The sequence below is a fragment of the Lithobates pipiens genome, unplaced genomic scaffold, assembly GCF_037356315.1.
Source record: "Lithobates pipiens isolate NorthernLeopardFrog02 unplaced genomic scaffold, aLitPip1_a1.2 Scaffold_19, whole genome shotgun sequence".
Taxonomy (NCBI): Eukaryota; Metazoa; Chordata; class Amphibia; order Anura; family Ranidae; genus Lithobates; species Lithobates pipiens.
This window is the reverse complement of record NW_027507764.1, coordinates 579527767-579551614: the sequence shown is the minus strand read 5'-3', so window position 1 is coordinate 579551614 and position 23848 is coordinate 579527767. Positions and strand designations below refer to the sequence as shown.

At 60.3% G+C, this 23848-nt stretch overlaps 1 protein-coding gene across 1 annotated transcript in view; it reads left to right on the top strand.

Annotated features, from left to right (window-relative positions):
- Positions 1 to 23457, top strand: part of LOC143998118 (transmembrane protein 276-like) — a 36806-nt gene extending 13349 nt beyond the window's left edge. The window contains exons 2-3 of the mRNA XM_077493862.1: positions 22776 to 22882; positions 22972 to 23457. Coding sequence (XP_077349988.1) covers positions 22776 to 22882; positions 22972 to 23457 — 593 coding nt within the window. The remainder of the gene's footprint in view (positions 1 to 22775; positions 22883 to 22971) is intronic.
- The last annotated feature ends 391 nt before the right edge of the window (positions 23458 to 23848 follow it).

The window sequence follows — 23848 nt, the reverse complement described above, 5'->3', positions numbered from 1 at the left end:
GAATACTACAAGGTGCGGGGCAGTGACAAGGAGAGTTGGGTGGGGAGTAAGGGGGGTAGAGGGTGGTATGTGGGCCATTTGAACCATTAGGAGGGGGGGTATCTCAGACATCATGTTGGGGGTGGTGTGGTGAGGAGGACAATGATGACACTATCACTCCTCTAATGATCACATAGTTTATTCCTGTAGGGGAGATATTGAGACTTTATAATCAGCGGTGACAGGTCCTCTTTATCCCCCGCCCCCCATTATGTACACAGGAAGTCAGTGTGTGTCCCACCCGGAAGTGTCCGGACTCCGGAGTCCCTCGCAACGACCTGTCAGCTCAGTTCCGCCCCTCCAGTTGCGCGGGACGTTTATAAGGTGACGTCACTCACCTCGGTAGTGGTCGGGGGGGGGGTTGGGATTGGATGGCATCCGGGGTCTCATCGCGGAGAAGATCGGCGAGGTGTGCGATCCCCATACCGGAGGAGGAAGTGCGGGGAGAGCCGGGAGGGAGCCGGGGAGCGGGAGATTCAAACTGACCGGAGACATAGAGGAGGACAAGGAGATGATCCGGGTGGTGGAGGAGGGGGATGGGGGGTGTAGAGGGAGGCAGAATACTACAAGGTGCAGGACAGTGACAAGAACCCTTGTGGGGTATGGAGTACGGAGTACTGAGGTGGGGGGAGAGGAGGAGGAGGAGGAGGGCGGCGGGGTGTTGGGGGGGGGGGGGGAGGAGGAGGACGGCGGGGTGTTGGGGGGGAGAGGAGGACGGCGGGGTGGTGTGGGGGGAGGAGAGGATGGCAGGGTGTTGTATATATGTGTGGGGGGGGGGGAGGAGTAGTGATGGGAAGTCCGGATATTTTAACTGAATCGGTTCATTTCAAACTACACAGTGAAATGAACCGATTCAATGAACCGATTCTTCGGTTCACTTGCTGAGTCTACTGAGAAGCAAGTGAACCGAAGCTCTGACTCAACCTTCTTAAAGCGGGGTTCCACCCTAAAGTGGAACCTCCGCTGATCGGAACCCTCCCCCCCTCCGGTGTCACAATTGGCACCTTACAGGGGGGGAGGGGGGTGGAGATACCTGTCAAAGACAGATATTTACACCCACTTCCGGGCATAGACTCCCGTGGGAGTCTATGTCATTTCCTGCCCTGCCGCGCTGTCTGCTGGGACACACACGGGTCCCAGTGACCGCGCGGACAATTCCTATTGCGCTGCGCGGCAGGGAACCGGGAAGTGAAGCCGATTCGCTTCACTTCCTGATTCCCTCACCTAGAATGGTGGCGGCAGCAGCCGAGAGCCAAGCGATCGATCGGCCTCGGCTGCCGGCATCGCTGGAACCCGGGACAGGTGAGTGTCCATTTATTAAAAGTCAGCAGCTGTAGTATTTATAGCTGCTGGCTTTTAATATTTTTTTTTTTAGGTGGAATCCCTCTTTAAATGATTAGAATGAAAAGAATGATTCTTCTCAGAAGGCTGGCAGGTCCTGGGGAGGTTTACTTGCATTTAGTTCCTTGCTACAATCACAATCCTATTATTCTGTCAGACCGCAGTTTGTCAGATCAGCCGCGTCATCAATGTTGGTGACACATAAAGCTGTGAAAATGAAAAGCGGATTTTTGTGCATGTGATGGGCCAGCTACACAGTTAACATTGCTGGACATCAGATCTTTCCGTTCTCTTTACAGTGAATGCAAATGATTGTATTTTACTTCCGCGTGCAGGCGAAGTATCCACTGTAGTAAAATCCAATCGTTAGGCTCCTTTCACACTTGTGCAACTTGAAAGTCATGCAATTTTTGCCACGATTTTTACCGTGACTTTGATGCGCTTTTGATGTGACTTGAAGGAATACTTATGTAATCTTGAGGTCTCTGCCTCAAGTCGCATCAAAATCGGACCAAAGTAGTGCAGTAACTACTTTGAAGTGGCTGTGACTGGAAGACCCACAGATATGAATGGTACTCATTGGAAATCTTGGGGATACGACTTGTAATGCGACTTTGTAGTCCCAAGTTGCATGATAAGTCACACAAGTGTAAAAGGAGCCTCATTATGCACTGTAAAGACTACGGACAAATCTGATGGCTGGCAATCTTACCTGTGAAGTTGGCCCATCAGAATGCAGAAAACACACACAAAAACATGCTTTTCGTTTACACAACTGTTTGTGCAACACCGAAAGTCGCAATATTGGCTGCTCCTATAGATTGCTTGATCTGACAGAACACCTGCTACCCAGGTTACTGAGCACAATCCTATACTCATATAATCATATACCAGACCCCATATGCAATAAAGAGAACCTGTCACTTCAACAAACGATCACATAGGGGCTTGTTAAGTGAAAAAATTAATAAAATAAAAACTAAAACCATCCCCACCAACCCTGATATCTGCATGTGAATAAATGTGCGTAGGGCATACATGTGTACATAGACCATGATTGCTTCACACGTTAGGTGTCACCACAAATGCTGGAGTGACTGCAATCATTCTAGAAATATAATTCATGGTTAATGAATGTACTGTACAGGCTTTTAAATTGTCATCCATTGAGAATTTAACACTTTCCTTCCTTTTTGATCAGTATGATCAGAGTTATAATCAATTGGATCATAGGGAAATGTGTTATAACTACTGGTGGTGACTGATGGTTCTTTCAGTGTACTGTGTTCTAAAAACGGATATGATTCTTTAAAGAGGAAGTAAACCCTAATGGGTTTACTTCCTCTTTTTTTCCCTGCAAAGGTAAAGCATAATGGACTACTATGCATCGCATAGTAGCTCATTATGTGTCACTTACCTGACACAGGAGCCAGCGAAGTCGCCGCTGATCCCTGTAGTCCGCCGCGTCCATCTTGCTGGTGGCGTCTCGCAGCTCCGACTAATGACAGCGGCGAAGCCGCGATGACGTCACTCCCGCGCATGCGCACGGGAGTCGCTTCTCGCAGCTCTGACTCTGCCATTCGGCGAAGCCGCGATGACGTCACTCCCGCGCATGCGCACGGGAGTCGACAAATTAGGCAAATCCATTCTTGGACTTGCCGCATTTAGTGCGCCTGCGCGCCGCTGTCTATGGCGCATGCGCCGTAGACAGCGGTGCCCATTTTCGGGCAAATATCTCCTAAACCATATAGGTTTAGGAGATATTGCTTGGACCTACAGGTAAGCCTTAATCTAGGCTTACCTGTAGGTCAAAGTGGTTTGAAGGGGTTTACTTCCTCTTTAACTCGGTGTACTGTGTACTCCTGGCTCTTGTTTTAAGTTTGTATCCAGTTCCTGAGTGTCACTGTGCTTCGAGGCAGCTGATGAATCAGTTCACTGAAAAAGAATCGATTCAAAAGAACGATTCGTTCATGAACTGGACATCACTAGAGAGGAGGACGGCGGGGTGTTGTATGTGGGGGGGAGAGGAGGATGTCAGGGTGTTGTATATGTGTGGGTGGGTGGGAGGGAGAGGAGGACAGCGGGGTGGTGTATGTGGGTGGGGGGGAGAGGAGGATGGCGGGGTGTTGTATATGTGTGGGTGGGGGGGGAGAGGAGGATGGCGGGGTGTTGTATGTGGGGGGGAGAGGAGGATGGCGGGGTGTTGTATGTGGGGGGGGAGAGGAGGACTGCGGGGTGTTGTATGTGGGGGGGGGGAGAGGAGGATGGCGGGGTGTTGTATATGTGTAGGTGGGTGGGGGGGAGAGGAGGACAGCGGGGTGGTGTATGTGGTTGGGGGGAGGAGGACGGCGGGGTGTTGTATATGTGTGGGTGGGGGGGAGAGGAGGGTGGCGGGGTGTTGTATGTGGGGGGGGAGAGGACGGCGGGGTGTTGTATGTGGGGGGGGAGAGGAGGACGGCGGGGTGTTGTATGTGGGGGGGGAGAGGAGGACGGCGGGGTGTTGTATGTGGGGGGGAGAGGAGGACGGCGGGCTGTTGTATGTGGGGGGGGAGAGGAGAACGGCGGGGTGTTGTATGTGGGGGGGAGAGGAGGACGGCAGGGTGTTGTATGTGGGGGGGAGAGGAGGACGGCGGGGTGTTGTGTGTGTGTGTGTGTGGGGGAGGGGGGAGAGGAGGACGGCGGGGTGTTGTATGTGGGGGGAGGGAGAGGAGGACGGCGGGGTGTTGTATGTGGGGGGAGGGAGAGGAGGACGGCGGGGTGTTGTATGTGGGGGGGAGGGAGAGGAGGACGGCGGGGTGTTGTATGTGGGGGGGAGGGAGAGGAGGACGGCGGGGTGTTGTATGTGGGGGGGAGGGAGAGGAGGACGGCGGGGTGTTGTATGTATGTGGGGGGGGAGGGAGAGGAGGACGGCAGGGTGTTGTATGTATGTGGGGGGGAGGGAGAGGAGGACGGCGGGGTGTTGTATGTATGTGGGGGGGAGGGAGAGGAGGACGGCGGGGTGTTGTATGTATGTGGGGGGGAGGGAGAGGAGGACGGCGGGGTGTTGTATGTATGTGGGGGGGAGGAAGAGGAGGACGGCGGGGTGTTGTATGTATGTGGGGGGGAGGGAGAGGAGGACGGCGGGGTGTTGTATGTATGTGGGGGGGAGGGAGAGGAGGACGGCGGGGTGTTGTATGTATGTGGGGGGGAGGGAGAGGAGGACGGCGGGTGTTGTATGTATGTGTGGGGGGGGAGGAGGATGGCGGGGTGTTGTATGTATGTGTGGGGGGGGAGGAGGATGGCGGGGTGTTGTATGTATGTGTGGGGGGGGGGGGGAGAGGAGTACGGCGGGGTGTTGTATGTATGTGTGTGGGTGGGGGGGGAGAGGAGGATGGCGGGGTGTTGTATGTATGTATGTGTGTGTGGGGGGAGAGGAGTACGGCAGGGTGTTGTATGTATGTGTGTGGGTGGGGGGGGGGGAGAGGAGAACGGCGGGGTGTTATATGTGTGGGGGAGGGGGAGAGGAGGATGGCTGGGAGGGAGGGAGAGGAGGATGGCTGGGTGTGGGGGGGATAGAGGAGGAGGAGGATGGCTGGGTGTGGGGGGGAGAGAGGAGGGTGGCGGGGTGTTGTGGGGGGGAAGAGGAGGAGGAGGACTGCGGGGTGTTGTATATGTGTTGGTGGGGGGGAGAGGAGGATGGCTGGGTGTTGTGTGTGTGTGTGTGTGGGGGGGGGGGAGGAGGAGGAGGACTGCGGGGTGTTGTATGTGGGGGGGGAGAGGAGGACGGCGGGGTGTTGTATATGTGTGGGTGGGGGGAGGGAGGACGGCGGGGTGTTGTATGTGGGGGGGGGGGGAGAGGACGGCGGGGTGTTGTATGTGGGGGGGGGAGAGGAGGACGGCGGGGTGTTGTATGTGGGGGGGGGAGAGGAGGACGGCGGGGTGTTGTATGTGGGGGGGAGAGGAGGACGGCGGGGTGTTGTATGTGGGGGGGAGAGGAGGACGGCGGGGTGTTGTGTGGGGGGGGGGGAGAGGAGGACGGCGGGGTGTTGTGTGGGGGGGGGGAGAGGAGGACGGCGGGGTGTTGTATGTGGGGGGGAGAGGAGGACGGCGGGGTGTTGTATGTGGGGGGAGAGGAGGACGGCGGGGTGTTGTATGTGGGGGGGGAGAGGAGGACGGCGGGGTGTTGTATGTGGGGGGGGAGAGGAGGACGGCGGGGTGTTGTATGTGGGGGGGGAGAGGAGGACGGCGGGGTGTTGTATGTGGGGGGGAGAGGAGGACGGCGGGGTGTGTATGTGGGGGGGAGAGGAGGACGGCGGGGTGTTGTATGTGGGGTGGGGAGAGGAGGACGGCGGGGTGTTGTGTGGGGGGGGGGAGAGGAGGACGGCGGGGTGTTGTGTGGGGGGGGGGGGGAGAGGAGGACGGCGGGGTGTTGTGTGGGGGGGGGGAGAGGAGGACGGCGGGGTGTTGTATGTGGGGGGGAGAGGAGGACGGCGGGGTGTTGTATGTGGGGGGGGGAGAGGAGGACGGCAGGGTGTTGTATGTATGTATGTATGGGGTGGGGGGAGAGGAGGACGGCAGGGTGTTGTATGTATGTGTGGGGGGGAAGAGGAGGATGGCGGGGTGTTGTATGTATGTGGGTGGGGGGGAGAGGAGTACGGCAGGGTGTTGTATGTATGTGTGTGGGTGGGGGGGAGAGGAGAACGGCGGGGTGTAATATGTGTGGGGGAGGGGGAGAGGAGGATGGCTGGGGGGAGAGGATGCCTGGGTGTGGGGGGATAGAGGAGGAGGAGGATGGCTGGGTGTGGGGGGGAGAAAGGAGGGTGGCGGGGTGTTGTGTGGGGGGAGAGAGGAGGATGGCGGGGTGTTGTGTGGGGGGGGAGAGAGGAGGGTGGTGGGGTGTTGTGTGGGGGGGGGAGAGAGGAGGGTGGTGGGGTGTTGTGTGGGGGAGAGAGGAGGGTGGTGGGGTGTTGTGTGGGGGGGAGAGAGGAGGGTGGCGGGGTGTTGTGTGGGGGGGAGAGAGGAGGGTGGCGGGGTGTTGTGGGGGGGGGGGGAAGAGGAGGACTGCGGGGTGTTGTATATGTGTTGGTGGGGGGGAGAGGAGGATGGCTGGGTGTTGTGTGTGTGTGGGGGGGGGGGGAGGAGGAGGACTGCGGGGTGTTGTATGTGGGGGGGAGGAGGAGGACTGCGGGGTGTTGTATGTGGGGGGGAGAGGATGACGGCGGGGTGTTGTATATGTGTGGGTGGGGGGAGGGAGGACGGCGGGGTGTTGTATGTGGGGGGGGGGGAGAGGAGGACGGCGGGGTTTTGTATGTGGGGAGGGGAGAGGAGGACGGCGGGGTGTTGTATGTGTGGGGGGGGAGAGGGAGGACGGCGGGGTGTTGTATGTGGGGGGGGGAGAGGAGGACGGCGGGGTGTTGTATGTGGGGGAGGGGAGAGGAGGACGGCGGGGTGTTGTATGTGGGGAGGGGAGAGGAGGACGGCGGGGTGTTGTATGTTAGGGGGGGAGAGGAGGACGGCGGGGTGTTATATGTGGGGGGGGGGAGAGGAGGACGGCGGGATGTTGTATGTGGGGGGGGTGAGGAGGACGGCAGGGTGTTGTATGTATGTATGTATGGGGTGGGGGGGAGAGGAGGACGGCAGGGTGTTGTATGTATGTGTGGGGGGGGAAGAGGAGGATGGCGGGGTGTTGTATGTATGTGGGTGGGGGGGCGAGGAGTACAGCAGGGTGTTGTATGTGTGTGGGTGGGGGGGAGAGGAGAACGGCGGGGTGTAATATGTGTGGGGGAGGGGGAGAGGAGGATGGCTGGGGGGGGGGAGAGGAGGATGCCTGGGTGTGGGGGGATAGAGGAGGATGGCTGGGTGTGGGGGGAGAGAGGAGGGTGGCGGGGTGTTGTGTGGGGGGAGAGAGGAGGGTGGCGGGGTGTTGTGTGGGGGGGGGGGGGGGAGAGGAGGGTGGCGGGGTGTTGTGGGGGGGGGGGGGAAAGAGGAGGACTGCGGGGTGTTGTATATGTGTGGGTGGGGGGGGGAGGAGGACGGCAGGGTGTTGTATGTGGGGGGGGATGAGGACGGTGGGGTGTTGTATGTGGGGGGGGGAGAGGAGGACGGCGGGGTGTTGTATGTGGTGGGGGGAGAGGAGGACGGCGGGGTGTTGTATGTGGGGGGGGAGAGGAGGACGGCGGGGTGTTGTATGTGGGGGGGGAGAGGAGGACGGCGGGGTGTTGTATGTGGGGAGGGGAGAGGAGGACGGCGGGGTGTTGTATGTGGGGGGGGAGAGGAGGACGGCGGGGTGTTGTATGTGGGGGGGGGAGAGGAGGACGGCGGGGTGTTGTATGTGGGGGGGGGGGAGAGGAGGACGGCGGGGTGTTGTATGTGGGGGGGAGAGGAGGACGGCGGGGTGTTGTATGTGGGGGGGGAGAGGAGGACGGCGGGGTGTTGTATGTGGGGGGGGAGAGGAGGACGGCGGGGTGTTGTATGTAGGGGGGGGGAGAGGAGGACGGCAGGGTGTTGTATGTGGGGGGGGGAGAGGAGGACGGCAGGGTGTTGTATGTGGGGGGGGAGAGGAGGACGGCGGGTTGTTGTATGTGGGGGGGAGAGGAGGACGGTGGGGTGTTGTATGTGGGGGGGGGGAGAGGAGGACGGCAGGGTGTTGTATGTATGTATGTATGTATGGGGTGGGGGGGAGAGGAGGACGGCAGGGTGTTGTATGTATGTGTGGGGGGGAAGAGGAGGATGGCGGGGTGTTGTATGTATGTGGGTGGGGGGGAGAGGAGTACAGCAGGGTGATGTATGTATGTGTGTGGGTGGGGGGGAGAGGAGAACGGCGGGGTGTAATATGTGTGGGGGAGGGGGAGAGGAGGATGGCTGGGGGGGAGAGGAGGATGCCTGGGTGTGGGGGGATAGAGGAGGAGGAGGATGCCTGGGTGTGGGGGGATAGAGGAGGAGGAGGATGGCTGGGTGTGGGGGGGAGAGAGGAGGGTGGCGGGGTGTTGTGTGGGGGGGAGAGAGGAGGGTGGCGGGGTGTTGTATATGTGTGGGTGGGGGGGGAGGAGGACGGCAGGGTGTTGTATGTGGGGGGGGGGGGGAGATGAGGACGGTGGGGTGTTGTATGTGGGGGGGGAGAGGAGGACGGCGGGGTGTTGTATGTGGGGGGGGAGAGGAGGACGGCGGGGTGTTGTATGTTGGGGGGGGAGAGGAGGACGGCGGGGTGTTGTATGTGGGGGGGAGAGGAGGACGGCGGGGTGTTGTATGTGGGGGGGAGAGGAGGACGGCGGGGTGTTGTATGTGGGGGGGGAGAGGAGGACGGCGGGGTGTTGTATGTGGGGGGGGAGAGGAGGACGGCGGGGTGTTGTATGTGGGGGGGGAGAGGAGGACGGCGTGGGTGTTGTATGTGGGGGGGGAGAGGAGGACGGCGTGGGTGTTGTATGTGGGGGGGGAGAGGAGGACGGCGTGGGTGTTGTATGTGGGGGGGAGAGGAGGATGGCAGGGTGTTGTATATGTGTGGGTGGGGGGGAGGAGGACGGCGGGTTGTTGTATGTGGGGGGAGAGGAGGACGGCGGGGTGTTGTATGTGGGGGGGGAGAGGAGGACGGCAAGGTGTTGTATGTATGTATGTATGTATGTATGGGGTGGGGGGGAGAGGAGGACGGCAGGGTGTTGTATGTATGTGTGGGGGGGAAGAGGAGGATGGCGGGGTGTTGTATGTATGTGGGTGGGGGGGGAGAGGAGTACAGCAGGGTGATGTATGTATGTGTGTGGGTGGGGGGGAGAGGAGAACGGCGGGGTGTAATATGTGTGGGGGAGGGGGAGAGGAGGATGGCTGGGGGGGGAGAGGAGGATGCCTGGGTGTGGGGGGATAGAGGAGGAGGAGGATGGCTGGGTGTGGGGGGGGAGAGAGAAGGGTGGCGGGGTGTTGTGTGGGGGGGAGAGAGGAGGGTGGCGGGGTGTTGTGGGGGGGAAGAGGAGGACTGCGGGGTGTTGTATATGTGTGGGTGGGGGGGGAGGAGGACGGCAGGGTGTTGTATGTGGGGGGGGGGGGAGATGAGGACGGTGGGGTGTTGTATGTGGGGGGGGAGAGGAGGACGGCGGGGTGTTGTATGTGGGGGGGGGGAGAGGAGGACGGCGGGGTGTTGTATGTTGGGGGGGGGAGAGGAGGACGGCGGGGTGTTGTATGTGGGGGGGAGAGGAGGACGGCGGGGTGTTGTATGTGGGGGGGAGAGGAGGACGGCGGGGTGTTGTATGTGGGGGGAGAGGAGGACGGCGGGGTGTTGTATGTGGGGGGGAGAGGAGGACGGCGGCGTGTTGTATGTGGGGGGGGGGAGAGGAGGACGGCGTGGGTGTTGTATGTGGGGGGGGAGAGGAGGACGGCGTGGGTGTTGTATGTGGGGGGGAGAGGAGGACGGCAGGGTGTTGTATATGTGTGGGTGGGGGGGAGGAGGACGGCGGGGTGTTGTATGTGGGGGGGGAGAGGAGGACGGCGGGGTGTTGTATGTGGGGGGGAGAGGACGGCGGGGTGTTGTATGTGGGGGGGGAGAGGAGGACGGCGGGGTGTTGTATGTGGGGGGGGAGAGGAGGACGGCGGGGTGTTGTATGTGGGGGGGGGAGAGGAGGACGGCGGGGTGTTGTATGTGGGGGGGGAGAGGAGGACGGCAGGGTGTTGTATGTGGGGGGGGGGGAGAGGAGGACGGCGGGGTGTTGTATGTGGGGGGGAGAGGAGGACGGCGTGGGTGTTGTATGTGGTGGGGGGGAGAGGAGGACGGCAGGGTGTTGTATATGTGTGGGTGGGGGGGAGGAGGACGGCGGGGTGTTGTATGTGGGGGGAGAGGCGGACGGCGGGGTGTTGTATGTGGGGGGGAGAGGAGGACGGCGGGGTGTTGTATGTGGGGGGGGAGAGGAGGACGGCGTGGGTGTTGTATGTGGGGGGGGGGAGAGGAGGACGGCGTGGGTGTTGTATGTGGGGGGGAGAGGAGGACGGCGGGGTGTTGTATGTGGGGGGGGGGAGAGGAGGACGGCGGGGTGTTGTATGTGGGGGGGGGGGAGAGGAGGACGGCGGGGTGTTGTATGTGGGGGGGGGGAGAGGAGGACGGCAGGGTGTTGTATGTATGTATGTATGTATGTATGTATGGGGTGGGGGGGAGAGGAGGACGGCAGGGTGTTGTATGTATGTGTGGGGGGGGGAAGAGGAGGATGGCGGGGTGTTGTATGTATGTGGGTGGGGGGGCGAGGAGTACAGCAGGGTGTTGTATGTATGTGTGTGGGTGGGGGGGAGAGGAGAACGGTGGGGTGTAATATGTGTGGGGGAGGGGGAGAGGAGGATGGCTGGGGGGGGAGAGGAGGATGCCTGGGTGTGGGGGGATAGAGGAGGAGGAGGATGGCTGGGTGTGGGGGGGAGAGAGGAGGGTGGCGGGGTGTTGTGTGGGGGGGAGAGAGGAGGGTGGCGGGGTGTTGTGTGGGGGGGGAGATGAGGACGGTGGGGTGTTGTATGTGGGGGGGGGGGGGGGAGAGGAGGACGGCGGGGTGTTGTATGTGGGGGGGAGAGGAGGACGACGGGGTGTTGTATGTTGGGGGGGGAGAGGAGGACGGCGGGGTGTTGTATGTGGGGGGGGAGAGGAGGACGGCGTGGGTGTTGTATGTGGGGGGGGAGAGGAGGACGGCGTGGGTGTTGTATGTGGGGGGGGAGAGGAGAACGGCAGGGTGTTGTATGTGGGGGGGGGGAGATGAGGACGGTGGGGTGTTGTATGTGGGGGGGGAGAGGAGGACGACGGGGTGTTGTATGTTAGGGGGGGAGAGAGGAGGACGGCGGGGTGTTGTATGTGGGGGGGGGGGGGGAGATGAGGACGGTGGGGTGTTGTATGTGGGGGGGGAGAGGAGGACGGCGGGGTGTTGTATGTGGGGGGGGAGAGGAGGACGACGGGGTGTTGTATGTTGGGGGGGGGAGAGGAGGACGGCGGGGTGTTGTATGTGGGGGGGGAGAGGAGGACGACGGGGTGTTGTATGTTAGGGGGGGAGAGAGGAGGACGGCGGGGTGTTGTATGTGGGGGGGGGGGGAGATGAGGACGGTGGGGTGTTGTATGTGGGGGGGGGAGAGGAGGACGGCGGGGTGTTGTATGTGGGGGGGGGAGAGGAGGACGACGGGGTGTTGTATGTTGGGGGGGGGGAGAGGAGGACGGCGGGTGTTGTATGTGGGGGGAGAGGACGGCGGGGTGTTATATGTGGGGGGGGGGGAGAGGAGGACGGCGGGGTGTTGTATGTGGGGGGGGAGAGGAGGACGGCGGGGTGTTGTATGTGGGGGGGAGAGGAGGACGGCAGGGTGTTGTATGTATGTATGTATGTATGGGGTGGGGGGGAGAGGAGGACGGCAGGGTGTTGTATGTATGTGTGGGGGGGGAAGAGGAGGATGGCGGGGTGTTGTATGTATGTGGGTGGGGGGGGCGAGGAGTACAGCAGGGTGTTGTATGTGTGTGGGTGGGGGGGAGAGGAGAACGGTGGGGTGTAATATGTGTGGGGGAGGGGGAGAGGAGGATGGCTGGGGGGGGAGAGGAGGATGCCTGGGTGTGGGGGGATAGAGGAGGAGGAGGATGGCTGGGTGTGGGGGGGAGAGAGGAGGGTGGCGGGGTGTTGTGTGGGGGGAGAGAGGAGGGTGGCGGGGTGTTGTGGGGGGGGGGAAGAGGAGGACTGCGGGGTGTTGTATATGTGTGGGTGGGGGGGGGGGAGGAGGACGGCAGGGTGTTGTATGTGGGGGGGGAGATGAGGACGGTGGGGTGTTGTATGTGGGGGGGGGGGAGAGGAGGACGGCGGGGTGTTGTATGTGGGGGGGGGAGAGGAGGACGACGGGGTGTTGTATGTTGGGGGGGGAGAGGAGGACGGCGGGGTGTTGTATGTGGGGGGGGAGAGGAGGACGGCGGGGTGTTGTATGTGGGGGGAGAGGAGGACGGCGGGGTGTTGTATGTGGGGGGAGAGGAGGACGGCGGCGTGTTTGTATGTGGGGGGGAGAGGAGGACGGCGGGGTGTTGTATGTGGGGGGGGAGAAGAGGACGGCGTGGGTGTTGTATGTGGGGGGGGAGAGGAGGACGGCGTGGGTGTTGTATGTGGGGGGGAGAGGAGGACGGCAGGGTGTTGTATATGTGTGGGTGGGGGGGAGGAGGACGGCGGGTGTTGTATGTGGGGGGGGAGAGGAGGACGGCGGGGTGTTGTATGTGGGGGGGGAGAGGAGGACGGCGGGGTGTTATATGTGGGGGGGGGAGAGGAGGACGGCGGGGTGTTGTATGTGGGGGGGGGAGAGGAGGACGGCGGGGTGTTGTATGTGGGGGGGGAGAGGAGGACGGCGGGGTGTTGTATGTGGGGGGGAGAGGACGGCGGGGTGTTGTATGTGGGGGGAGAGGAGGACGGCGGGGTGTTGTATGTGGGGGGAGAGGAGGACGGCGGGTGTTGTATGTGGGGGGGAGAGGAGGACGGCGGGGTGTTGTATGTGGGGGGGGAGAGGAGGACGGCGGGGTGTTGTATGTGGGGGGAGAGAAGGATGGCGGGGTGTTGTATGTGGGGGGGGGAGAGGAGGACGGCGGGGTGTTGTATGTGGGGGGGGGGGAGAGGAGGACGGCAGGGTGTTGTATGTATGTATGTATGGGGTGGGGGGAGAGGGGACGGCAGGGTGTTGTATGTATGTATGTATGTATGTGGGGGGGGGAGAGGAGGACGACGGGGTGTTGTATGTTGGGGGGGGAGAGGAGGACGGCGGGGTGTTGTATGTGGGGGGGGGGGAGGACGGCGGGGTGTTGTATGTGGGGGGAGAGGAGGACGGCGGGGTGTTGTATGTGGGGGAGAGGAGGACGGCGGGGTGTTGTATGTGGGGGGGAGAGGAGGACGGCGGGGTGTTGTATGTGGGGGGAGAGGAGGACGGCGGCGTGTTGTATGTGGGGGGGAGAGGAGGACGGTGGGGTGTTGTATGTGGGGGGTGAGAGGAGGACGGCGTGGGTGTTGTATGTGGGGGGGGAGAGGAGGACGGCGTGGGTGTTGTATGTGGGGGGGGGAGAGGAGGACGGCGTGGGTGTTGTATATGTGTGGGTGGGGGGGAGGAGGACGGCGGGGTGTTGTATGTGGGGGGGAGAGGAGGACGGCGGGGTGTTGTATGTGGGGGGGGAGAGGAGGACGGCGGGGTGTTGTATGTGGGGGGGGGGAGGAGGACGGCGGGGTGTTGTATGTGGGGGGGGGAGAGGAGGACGGCGGGGTGTTGTATGTAGGGGGGGGGAGAGGAGGACGGCGGGGTGTTGGGTGTTGTATGTGGGGGGGGGGGGGAGAGGAGGACGGCGGGTGTTGTATGTGGGGGGGGGAGAGGAGGACGGCGGGGTGTTGTATGTGGGGGGGGGGGGGGGAGAGGAGGACGGCGGGGTGTTGTATGTGGGGGGGGGGAGAGGAGGACGGCGGGGTGTTGTATGTGGGGGGGGGGGGGAGGGAGGACGGCGGGGTGTTGTATGTGGGGGGGGGGGAGGAGGACGGCGGGGTGTTGTATGTGGGGGGGGAGAGGAGGACGGCGGGGTGTTGTATGTGGGGGGGAGAGGAGGACGGCGGGGTGTTGTATGTGGGGGGGGAGAGGAGGACGGCGGGGTGTTGTATGTGGGGGGGGAGAGGAGGACGGCGGGGTGTTTGTATGTGGGGGGGAGAGGAGGACGGCGGGGGTGTTGTATGTGGGGGGGGAGAGGAGGACGGCGGGGTGTTGTATGTGGGGGGGAGAGGAGGACGGCAGGGTGTTGTATGTATGTATGTATGTATGGGGTGGGGGGAGAGGAGGACGGCAGGGTGTTGTATGTATGTATGTATGTGGGGGGGGGAGAGGAGGACGGCGGGGTGTTGTATGTGGGGGGAGAGGAGGACGGCGGGGTGTTGTATGTGGGGGGGGGAGAGGAGGACGGCGGGGTGTTGTATGTGGGGGGGGAGAGGAGGACGGCAGGGTGTTGTATGTATGTATGTATGGGGTGGGGGGGAGAGGAGGACGGCAGGGTGTTGTATGTATGTATGTATGTGGGGGGGGGAGAGGAGGACGACGGGGTGTTGTATGTTGGGGGGGAGAGGAGGACGGCGGGGTGTTGTGTGGGGGGGGAGAGAGGAGGGTGGCGGGGTGTTGTGTGGGGGGGGGAGGGAGGAGGGTGGCGGGGCGTTGTGTGGGGGGGGGGAGGAGGGTGGCGGGGTGTTGTGTGGGGGGGAGGGAGGAGGGTGGCGGGGTGTTGTGTGGGGGGGGGAGGGAGGCGGGGTGTTGTGGGGGGGGAAGAGGAGGACTGCGGGGTGTTGTATATGTGTGGGTGGGGGGGGAGAGGAGGGTGGTGGGGTGTTGTGTGGGGGGGGAGGGAGGAGGGTGGCGGGGTGTTGTGTGGGGGGAGAGGGAGGAGGGTGGCGGGGTGTTGTGTGGGGGGGGAGGGAGGAGGGTGGCGGGGTGTTGTGGGGGGGGGGGAAGAGGAGGACTGCGGGGTGTTGTATATGTGTGGGGTGGGGGGGGAGAGGAGGATGGCTGGGTGTTGTGTGTGTGTGTGGGGGGGGGGGAGGAGGAGGAGGAGGAGGACTGCGGGGTGTTGTATGTGGGGGGGAGAGGAGGACGGCGGGGTGTTTGTGTGTGTGTGTGTAGGAGGAGGAGGACGGCGGGGTGTTTGTGTGTGTGTGTAGGAGGAGGAGGACGGCGGGGTGTTGTGTGTGTGTGTGTGTGTAGGAGGAGGAGGACAGCGGGGTGTATGTGTGTGTGTGTGTAGGAGGAGGAGGACGGCGGGGTGTTTGTGTGTGTGTGTGTGTGTGTGTGTATGTAGGGAGGAGGAGGACGGCAGGGTGTTGTGTGTGTGTGTGTGTAGGAGGAGGAGGACGGTGGGGTGTTGTGTGTGTGTGTAGGAGGAGGACGGCTGGGTGTTGTGTGTGTGTGTAGGAGGAGGAGGACGGCAGGGTGTTGTGTGTGTGTGTGTGTGAGGAGGAGGAGGACGGCGGGGGGGGGGGGGGTGTTGTGTGTGTGTGTGAGGAGGAGGAGGACGGCGGGGTGTTGTGTGTGAGGAGGAGGATGGCGGGGTGTTTGTGTGTGTGTGTGTAGGAGGAGGAGGACGGTGGGGTGTTGTGTGTGTGTGTGTGGGAGGAGGAGGAGGACGCGGGGTGTTGTGTGTGGAGGAGGAGGACGGCGGCGGGGTGTTGTGTGTGTGTGTGTGTAGGAGGAGGATGGCAGGGTGTTGTGTGTGTGTGTGTGTGTAGGAGGAGGAGGACGGCGGGGTGTTGTGTGTTTGTGTGTGTGTGTGAGGAGGAGGACGGCGGGGTGTTGTATGTATGTGTGGGGTGGGGGGAGAGGAGGATGGCGGGGTGTTGTATGTATGTATGTGTGGGGGGGAAAGGAGGATGGCGGGGTGTTGTATGTATGTGTGTGGGGGGGAGAGGAGTATGGCAGGGTGTTGTATGTATGTATGTATGTATGTATGTATGTGTGTGTGGGGTGGGGGGGGGGGGGCGGGTGCGGGGTGTGTGTGTGGGGGGAGAGAGGACGGTGGGGTGTTGTGTTCTATGGGGGGGGAAGAGGACGGCGGGGTGGTTGTAGAGGAGGAGGATGGCTGGGTGTGGGGGGAGAGGAGGATGGCTGGGTGTGGGGGGGGAGAGGAGGGTGGCGGGGTGTTGTGTGTGTGGGGGGGAGAGAGGAGGGTGGCGGGGGGAGAGGACGGTGGGGTGTTGTGTTGTATGGGGGGGGGAAGAGGACGGCGGGGTGTTGTATGGGGGGGGGGAGAGGAGGACGGCGGGGTGTTGTATGTGGGGGGGAGAGGAGGACGGCGGGGTGTTGTATGTGGGGGGAGAGGACGGCGGGGTGTTGTATGTGGGGGAGAGGAGGACGGCGGGGTGTTGTATGTGGGGGGAGAGGAGGACGGCGGGTGTTGTATGTGGGGGGGAGAGGAGGACGGCGGGGTGTTGTATGTGGGGGGGGAGAGGAGGACGGCGGGGTGTTGTATGTGGGGGGGAGAGAAGGATGGCGGGGTGTTGTATGTGGGGGGGGAGAGGAGGACGGCGGGGTGTTGTATGTGGGGGGGGGGGAGAGGAGGACGGCAGGGTGTTGTATGTATGTATGTATGGGGTGGGGGGGAGAGGAGGACGGCAGGGTGTTGTATGTATGTATGTATGTATGTGGGGGGGGGAGAGGAGGACGACGGGGTGTTGTATGTTGGGGGGGGAGAGGAGGACGGCGGGGTGTTGTATGTGGGGGGGGGGGGAGGACGGCGGGGTGTTGTATGTGGGGGGGAGAGGAGGACGGCGGGGTGTTGTATGTGGGGGAGAGGAGGACGGCGGGGTGTTGTATGTGGGGGGGGAGAGGAGGACGGCGGGGTGTTGTATGTGGGGGGAGAGGAGGACGGCGGCGTGTTGTATGTGGGGGGGAGAGGAGGACGGTGGGGTGTTGTATGTGGGGGGTGAGAGGAGGACGGCGTGGGTGTTGTATGTGGGGGGGGAGAGGAGGACGGCGTGGGTGTTGTATGTGGGGGGGAGAGGAGGACGGCGTGGGTGTTGTATATGTGTGGGTGGGGGGGGAGGAGGACGGCGGGGTGTTGTATGTGGGGGGGAGAGGAGGACGGCGGGGTGTTGTATGTGGGGGGGGAGAGGAGGACGGCGGGGTGTTGTATGTGGGGGGGGGGAGGAGGACGGCGGGGTGTTGTATGTGGGGGGGGGAGAGGAGGACGGCGGGGTGTTGTATGTAGGGGGGGGAGAGGAGGACGGCGGGGTGTTGTATGTGGGGGGGGGGGAGAGGAGGACGGCGGGGTGTTGTATGTGGGGGGGGAGAGGAGGACGGCGGGGTGTTGTATGTGGGGGGGGGGGGAGAGGAGGACGGCGGGGTGTTGTATGTGGGGGGGGAGAGGAGGACGGCGGGGTGTTGTATGTGGGGGGGGGGGGGAGGAGGACGGCGGGGTGTTGTATGTGGGGGGGGGGGGAGGAGGACGGCGGGGTGTTGTATGTGGGGGGGGAGAGGAGGACGGCGGGGTGTTGTATGTGGGGGGAGAGGAGGACGGCGGGTGTTGTATGTGGGGGGGGAGAGGAGGACGGCGGGGTGTTGTATGTGGGGGGGGAGAGGAGGACGGCGGGGTGTTGTATGTGGGGGGGGAGAGGAGGACGGCGGGGTGTTGTATGTGGGGGGGAGAGGAGGACGGCGGGGTGTTGTATGTGGGGGGGAGAGGAGGACGGCAGGGGTGTTGTATGTATGTATGTATGTATGGGGTGGGGGGAGAGGAGGACGGCAGGGTGTTGTATGTATGTATGTATGTGGGGGGGGGAGAGGAGGACGGCGGGGTGTTGTATGTGGGGGGGAGAGGAGGACGGCGGGGTGTTGTATGTGGGGGGGGGAGAGGAGGACGGCGGGGTGTTGTATGTGGGGGGGAGAGGAGGACGGCAGGGTGTTGTATGTATGTATGTATGGGGTGGGGGGGAGAGGAGGACGGCAGGGTGTTGTATGTATGTATGTATGTGGGGGGGGGAGAGGAGGACGACGGGGTGTTGTATGTTGGGGGGGGAGAGAGGACGGCGGGGTGTTGTGTGGGGGGGGAGAGAGGAGGGTGGCGGGGTGTTGTGTGGGGGGGGAGGGAGGAGGGTGGCGGGGCGTTGTGTGGGGGGGGGGAGGAGGGTGGCGGGGTGTTGTGTGGGGGGAGGGAGGAGGGTGGCGGGGTGTTGTGTGGGGGGGGGAGGGAGGCGGGGTGTTGTGGGGGGGGAAGAGGAGGACTGCGGGGTGTTGTATATGTGTGGGTGGGGGGGGGAGAGGAGGGTGGTGGGGTGTTGTGTGGGGGGGGGAGGGAGGAGGGTGGCGGGGTGTTGTGTGGGGGGAGAGGGAGGAGGGTGGCGGGGTGTTGTGTGGGGGGGGAGGGAGGAGGGTGGCGGGGTGTTGTGGGGGGGGGGGAAGAGGAGGACTGCGGGGTGTTGTATATGTGTGGGTGGGGGGGAGAGGAGGATGGCTGGGTGTTGTGTGTGTGTGGGGGGGGGGGGGAGGAGGAGGAGGAGGAGGACTGCGGGGTGTTGTATGTGGGGGGGAGAGGAGGACGGCGGGGTGTTTGTGTGTGTGTGTTGGAGGAGGAGGACGGCGGGGTGTTTGTGTGTGTGTGTGTGTGTAGGTGGAGGAGGACGGCGGGGGTGTGTGTGTGTGTGTGTGTGTAGGAGGAGGAGGACAGCGGGGTGTATGTGTGTGTGTGTGTAGGAGGAGGAGGACGGCGGGGTGTTTGTGTGTGTGTGTGTGTGTGTGTGTATGTAGGAGGAGGAGGACGGCAGGGTGTGTGTGTGTGTGTGTGTAGGAGGAGGAGGACGGTGGGGTGTTGTGTGTGTGTGTAGGAGGAGGACGGCTGGGTGTTGTGTGTGTGTGTAGGAGGAGGAGGACGGCAGGGTGTTGTGTGTGTGTGTGTGTGAGGAGGAGGAGGACGGCGGGGGGGGGGGGGGTGTTGTGTGTGTGTGAGGAGGAGGAGGACGGCGGGGTGTTGTGTGTGAGGAGGAGGATGGCGGGGTGTTTGTGTGTGTGTGTGTAGGAGGAGGAGGACGGTGGGGTGTTGTGGTGTGTGGTGTGGGAGGAGGAGGAGGACGGCGGGGTTGTTGTGTGTGGAGGAGGAGGACGGCGGCGGGTGTTGTGTGTGTGTGTGTGTAGGAGGAGGATGGCAGGGTGTTGTGTGTGTGTGTGTGTGTAGGAGGAGGAGGACGGCGGGGTGTTGTGTGTTTGTGTGTGTGTGTGAGGAGGAGGACGGCGGGGTGTTGTATGTATGTGTGGGGTGGGGGGGAGAGGAGGATGGCGGGGTGTTGTATGTATGTATGTGTGGGGGGAAAGGAGGATGGCGGGGTGTTGTATGTATGTGTGTGGGGGGGAGAGGAGTATGGCAGGGTGTTGTATGTATGTATGTATGTATGTATGTATGTGTGTGTGGGGTGGGGGGGGGGGGGGGCGGGTGGCGGGGTGTTGTGTGTGGGGGGAGAGAGGACGGTGGGGTGTTGTGTTTCTATGGGGGGGGGAAGAGGACGGCGGGGTGTTGTAGAGGAGGAGGATGGCTGGGTGTGGGGGGGAGAGGAGGATGGCTGGGTGTGGGGGGGGAGAGGAGGGTGGCGGGGTGTTGTGTGTGTGGGGGGGAGAGAGGAGGGTGGCGGGGGGAGAGGACGGTGGGGTGTTGTGTTGTATGGGGGGGGAAGAGGACGGCGGGGTGTTGTATGGGGGGGGGAAGAGGACGGCGGGGTGTTGTATGGGGGGAAGAGGACGCGGGGTGTTGTATGGGGGGGAGGAAGAGGACGGCGGGGTGTTGTATGGGGGGGAGGAAGAGGACGGCGGGGTGTTGTATGGGGGAGGAAGAGGACGGCGGGGTGTTGTATGGGGGGGAGGAAGAGGACGGCGGGGTGTTGTATGGGGGGGGAGGAAGAGGACGGCGGGGTGTTGTGTGGGGGGGAGGAAGAGGACGGCGGGGTTTTGTATGGGGGGGAGGAAGAGGACGGTGGGGTGTTGTATGGGGGGGGAGGAAGAGGACGGCGGGGTGCTGTATGTGTGTGTGGGGGGGGAGGAGGACGGCGGGGTGTTTGTGTGTGTGGGGGGGGGGAGGAGGATGGCGGGGTGTTGTATGTGTGTGGGGGGGGGGGGGGGGAGGTGGAGGACGGCGGGGTATTGTGTGTGCGTGTGGGGGGGGGAGAGAGAGGAGGAGGACGGCGGGGTATTGTATGTGTGGGGGGGAGAGAGGAGGAGGATGGCGGGGTGTTGTGTGGGGTAGAGAAGGGCGGGGGAGGGGGTAGAGCTGCACGATTCTGACCAAAATGAGAATCGCCTTTTTTTTTGCTTAGAATAATAAGATCACGGTTCTCTCAATGTAAAATCTTTCACATTAAACAAAAAAAAAGGGGGCTAATGTTACTGGTTAGTTTTTTATTCCTTAAAGTATTTATTTAAAAAAAAAATTGCATTTGGAAGACAGCTGCGCAAATACAGTGTGGCATAAAATATTGCAACGACCACCATTTTATTCTCTAGGGTGTCTATTAAATATATATAATGTTTGGGGGTTTCAAAGTAATTTTCTAGCAAAAAAAAAGATTTTAACTTGAAGCCAACAAATGTCAGAAAAAGGTTTGTTCTGCTTGTTGTTGTGATTGTTGTCAGACTGCCCAGTTTTTCTCTTCCTTTCTTTTGATGGCTTCAGAAGAGCAGAGAGAATTCTCTGCATAGAAAGAATTGTGAAACACTTTAGTCAAGATCGCAATAACGATTCTTGACGATTAAAGGGGTTGTAGAGGAACAGGAAGTGAGAAATTCAGACAAAGAAAAAAAAACATTTATAAGGGAAATCGAAGGAAAAGGTAAGTGAACCAACAATGCACTAGCTTAACCGCTTCCCGCCCGCCCTATAGCCGAATTACGGCCTTAGAGCGGGCGGCTTGCCTCGCCTGGCCGTCCCTGGACGGCCTGGTGTTTACTTCCGCAATGCGCGCCGCCGCGGGCACGCATCGCGGAAGTTCTGTGTTTGCCGTGTCCCCCGGGGACAGGCAAACACAGATCGCTGTAAACGGCCAATCACAGCGGCCGTTTACAGCGTGATCGGCGTGTCCAATGGGAGATGATCTCATATGTAAACATATGAGATCATCTCTCAGCGCCGCTCTCCCTCCTCACACAGACAGCATGTGAGAGGGGAGAGAAGAACGGCTGTAGCAGCCGTCAGTGTACAAAAGAAAAAAAAAGTTAAAAAAAAAAGTTTAAAAAAAAGTGCCATCCTCCCCCCAGAGCCATCCTCCCCCAGTGCCATCCTCCCCCCAGAGCCATCCTCCCCCAGTGCCATCCGCCCCAGTGCCATCTACCCCAGTGCCATCCACCCCACCCCAGTGCCACCTGCCCGCAGTGCTATCTGTCCCCAGTGCCACCTGTTGTCAGTGCCATTTGTCCCCAGTGCCATCTGTCATCAGTGCCATGTATAAGTGGCATCTGTCATCAGTGCCACGTGTTATTAGTGCCACGTAGTGCCATCTGTCATCAGTGCCACCTGTCAGTGTCACATGCCATCTGTTGTCAGTGTCACGTGTCATCAATGCCACTTATCAGTGCCATCTGTCATCAGTGTCATGCGTCATTGGTGCCACGTATTAGTGCCATCTGTCACCGGTGGCACGTATTAGTGCCACGTGTCATCAGTGCCACGTATCAGTGCCACGTATTAGTGCCACGTGTCATCAGTGCCACGTATTAGTGTCATCTGTCATCAGTGCCACGTGTCATCAGTGCCACGTATAAGTGTCATCATTGCCACGTATCAGTGCCATCTGTCATCAGTGTCACGTGTCATTGTCCTGGTATTTCAAAAGTGTAATAAGTAGTCAACAAGTTAGATGTGTAATTTATGCTTCTAGAACACGTGATGGCGCTCCCTGCATGTTGGGCCTCTCTATGTGGCCAGGCTGTGAAAAAGTCTCACACATGTGGTATTGTAATACTCAGGAGTAGCAGAATTTTTTGGGGGGTGTCATTTGTGGTATACACATGCCACGTGCGAGAAATAACCTATTACAATGACAATTTTGTGGAGAAAAATAAAAAAAATGAAAAATATTCATTTTGCAAAGAATTGTGGGAAAAAAATGACAACATCAAAAAGCTCACCATGCCTCTTACTAAATACCTTGGAATGTCTACTTTCCAAAAAGGGGTCATTTGGGGGGTATTTGTACTTTCCTGACTTGTTCGGGTCACAAGAAATGAGATCGGTCACCAGTACATCAGATGTGATCAATTTTGTGCGATTCGCACCACAGCTTGTAGACTCTCTAACTTTCACAAAGACCAAATAATATCCACTAATTTGGGTTATTTTTACCAAAGATATGTAGCAGTATAAATTGTGGCCAAAATTTATGAAGAAAAATTAATAATTTGCATAATTCTGTCACAGAAACAAAGAAATATGCGTTTTTTTTCAAAATTTTCGGTCTTTTTTCATTTATAGCGCAAAAAATAAAAACCCCAGAGGTGATCAAATACCACCAAAAGAAAGCTCTATTTGTGGGAAAAAAAGGACACAAAATTCATTTGGGTACAGTGTTGCATGACTGAGTAATTGTCATTCAAAGTGTGAGAGCACCGAAAGCTGAAAATTGGTCTGGGCAGGAAGGTGTTTAAGTGCCCAGTAAGCAAGTGGTTAAAGGAACCTATTTAGAAAATAAAAAATGAACCTTTACAACCCCTTTAACTGTGCAGCTCTAAGAGGGGTGTTGTGGGTGGAGAGGAGGATGGGCTGGGTGTTGCGGGCAGAGAGGAGGATGGGCTGGGTGTTGCGGGTGGAGAGGGGGACGGGCTGTGTGTTGTGGGCGGAAAGGGGGGTGTTGGGGGCAGAGAGGAGGATATGGGGGTGTTGTTCAATGGTGGGTTCTGGAGGGGATATGTTTTGGGGTCCCTCATACACGATCTCTATGTGATATCTCCTCTCTGTTTGGCAGTGGCTCTCCTCTCCTCCCCGGTGATGGGGGTCCCGGAGTTGGGTCTGGTGGCCTCATATCTGTGTCTTGGTGGTGTTTGCCTCTACTCAGCTTTGCACACTCTGCAGGTGAGCAGCAGAACAGTTATAGTGGGGGAGGGGGTTGCTCATTTCCTGTTGGTATATTCCTCCATTCTGAGGTTCCTTTGTATTTTCAGGTGCACAGAGGGGCGGCAGCTGGATTCTTGCTCCCTGCCATGGCTTCTGCCATCACCATAGGATGTGACCTTCTATGGAAAGAGGATCCCGACTCTGTCTGCTGCTCCAGCCTTTGGATTGCCAGTGTTGTTGGCCTGCCTTTCTTCGTCTTCTCCTTCTTCTGGCTGAATGGAGATCAATTGATGTTCAGCCTGGTCGTGGGCTCCTCGATGCTTCTATCCATGGGCTACGGCTGCCTGACTGAAGAAAGCCAAATGATGGCCCCTTGTTTCACCAGTGCCGAAGCAATCCTGTCAATTCTGATGCTCTCGGTGCTCGCTGGGAACCGTTATGGAGTGCTGGGCAGTCTGGTCATGGGAAATTGGTATCTCATGTGCTTCCTGAAGGCTGCAGATATTCCTCCTTTCCCAGGGAAGATGATACAGAACTTTGTGCTTAGCATATCAATCCTACAGCTCCACAGGGCTCTGAGGCAAGAGGCTTGAGATTTTTAGAGTCTGAGGGACTGGGGTCTGGGGAAAGGAGGACAGAGGGACTGGGGTCTGTGGTATGGACAACAGAGGTACACGGATAGGAGGAGCAGAGGGCCTGGGATAGGGAGGACAAACTGATAGGGGTCTGGGGTATAGAGGACATAGGAGTGGAGGCTCTAGAGTCTGGTGGACAGGGGGACAGTGGTCTGGGATATGAAGATTGGAGGGTCTGGAGCAATGAGCAATGGAGGATAGTGTGAGGATCAAGGTATAAGAATAAAAATGGTTGACAGCATGTTTCACTAAATGCTTATCTCGTCTGTTTTCAGTTGTTTTAAAGACACATCATCCTTAAGGCCGGATGGGTGCAGTCACGTACACATAAGAGGAAACCATGTCGTAA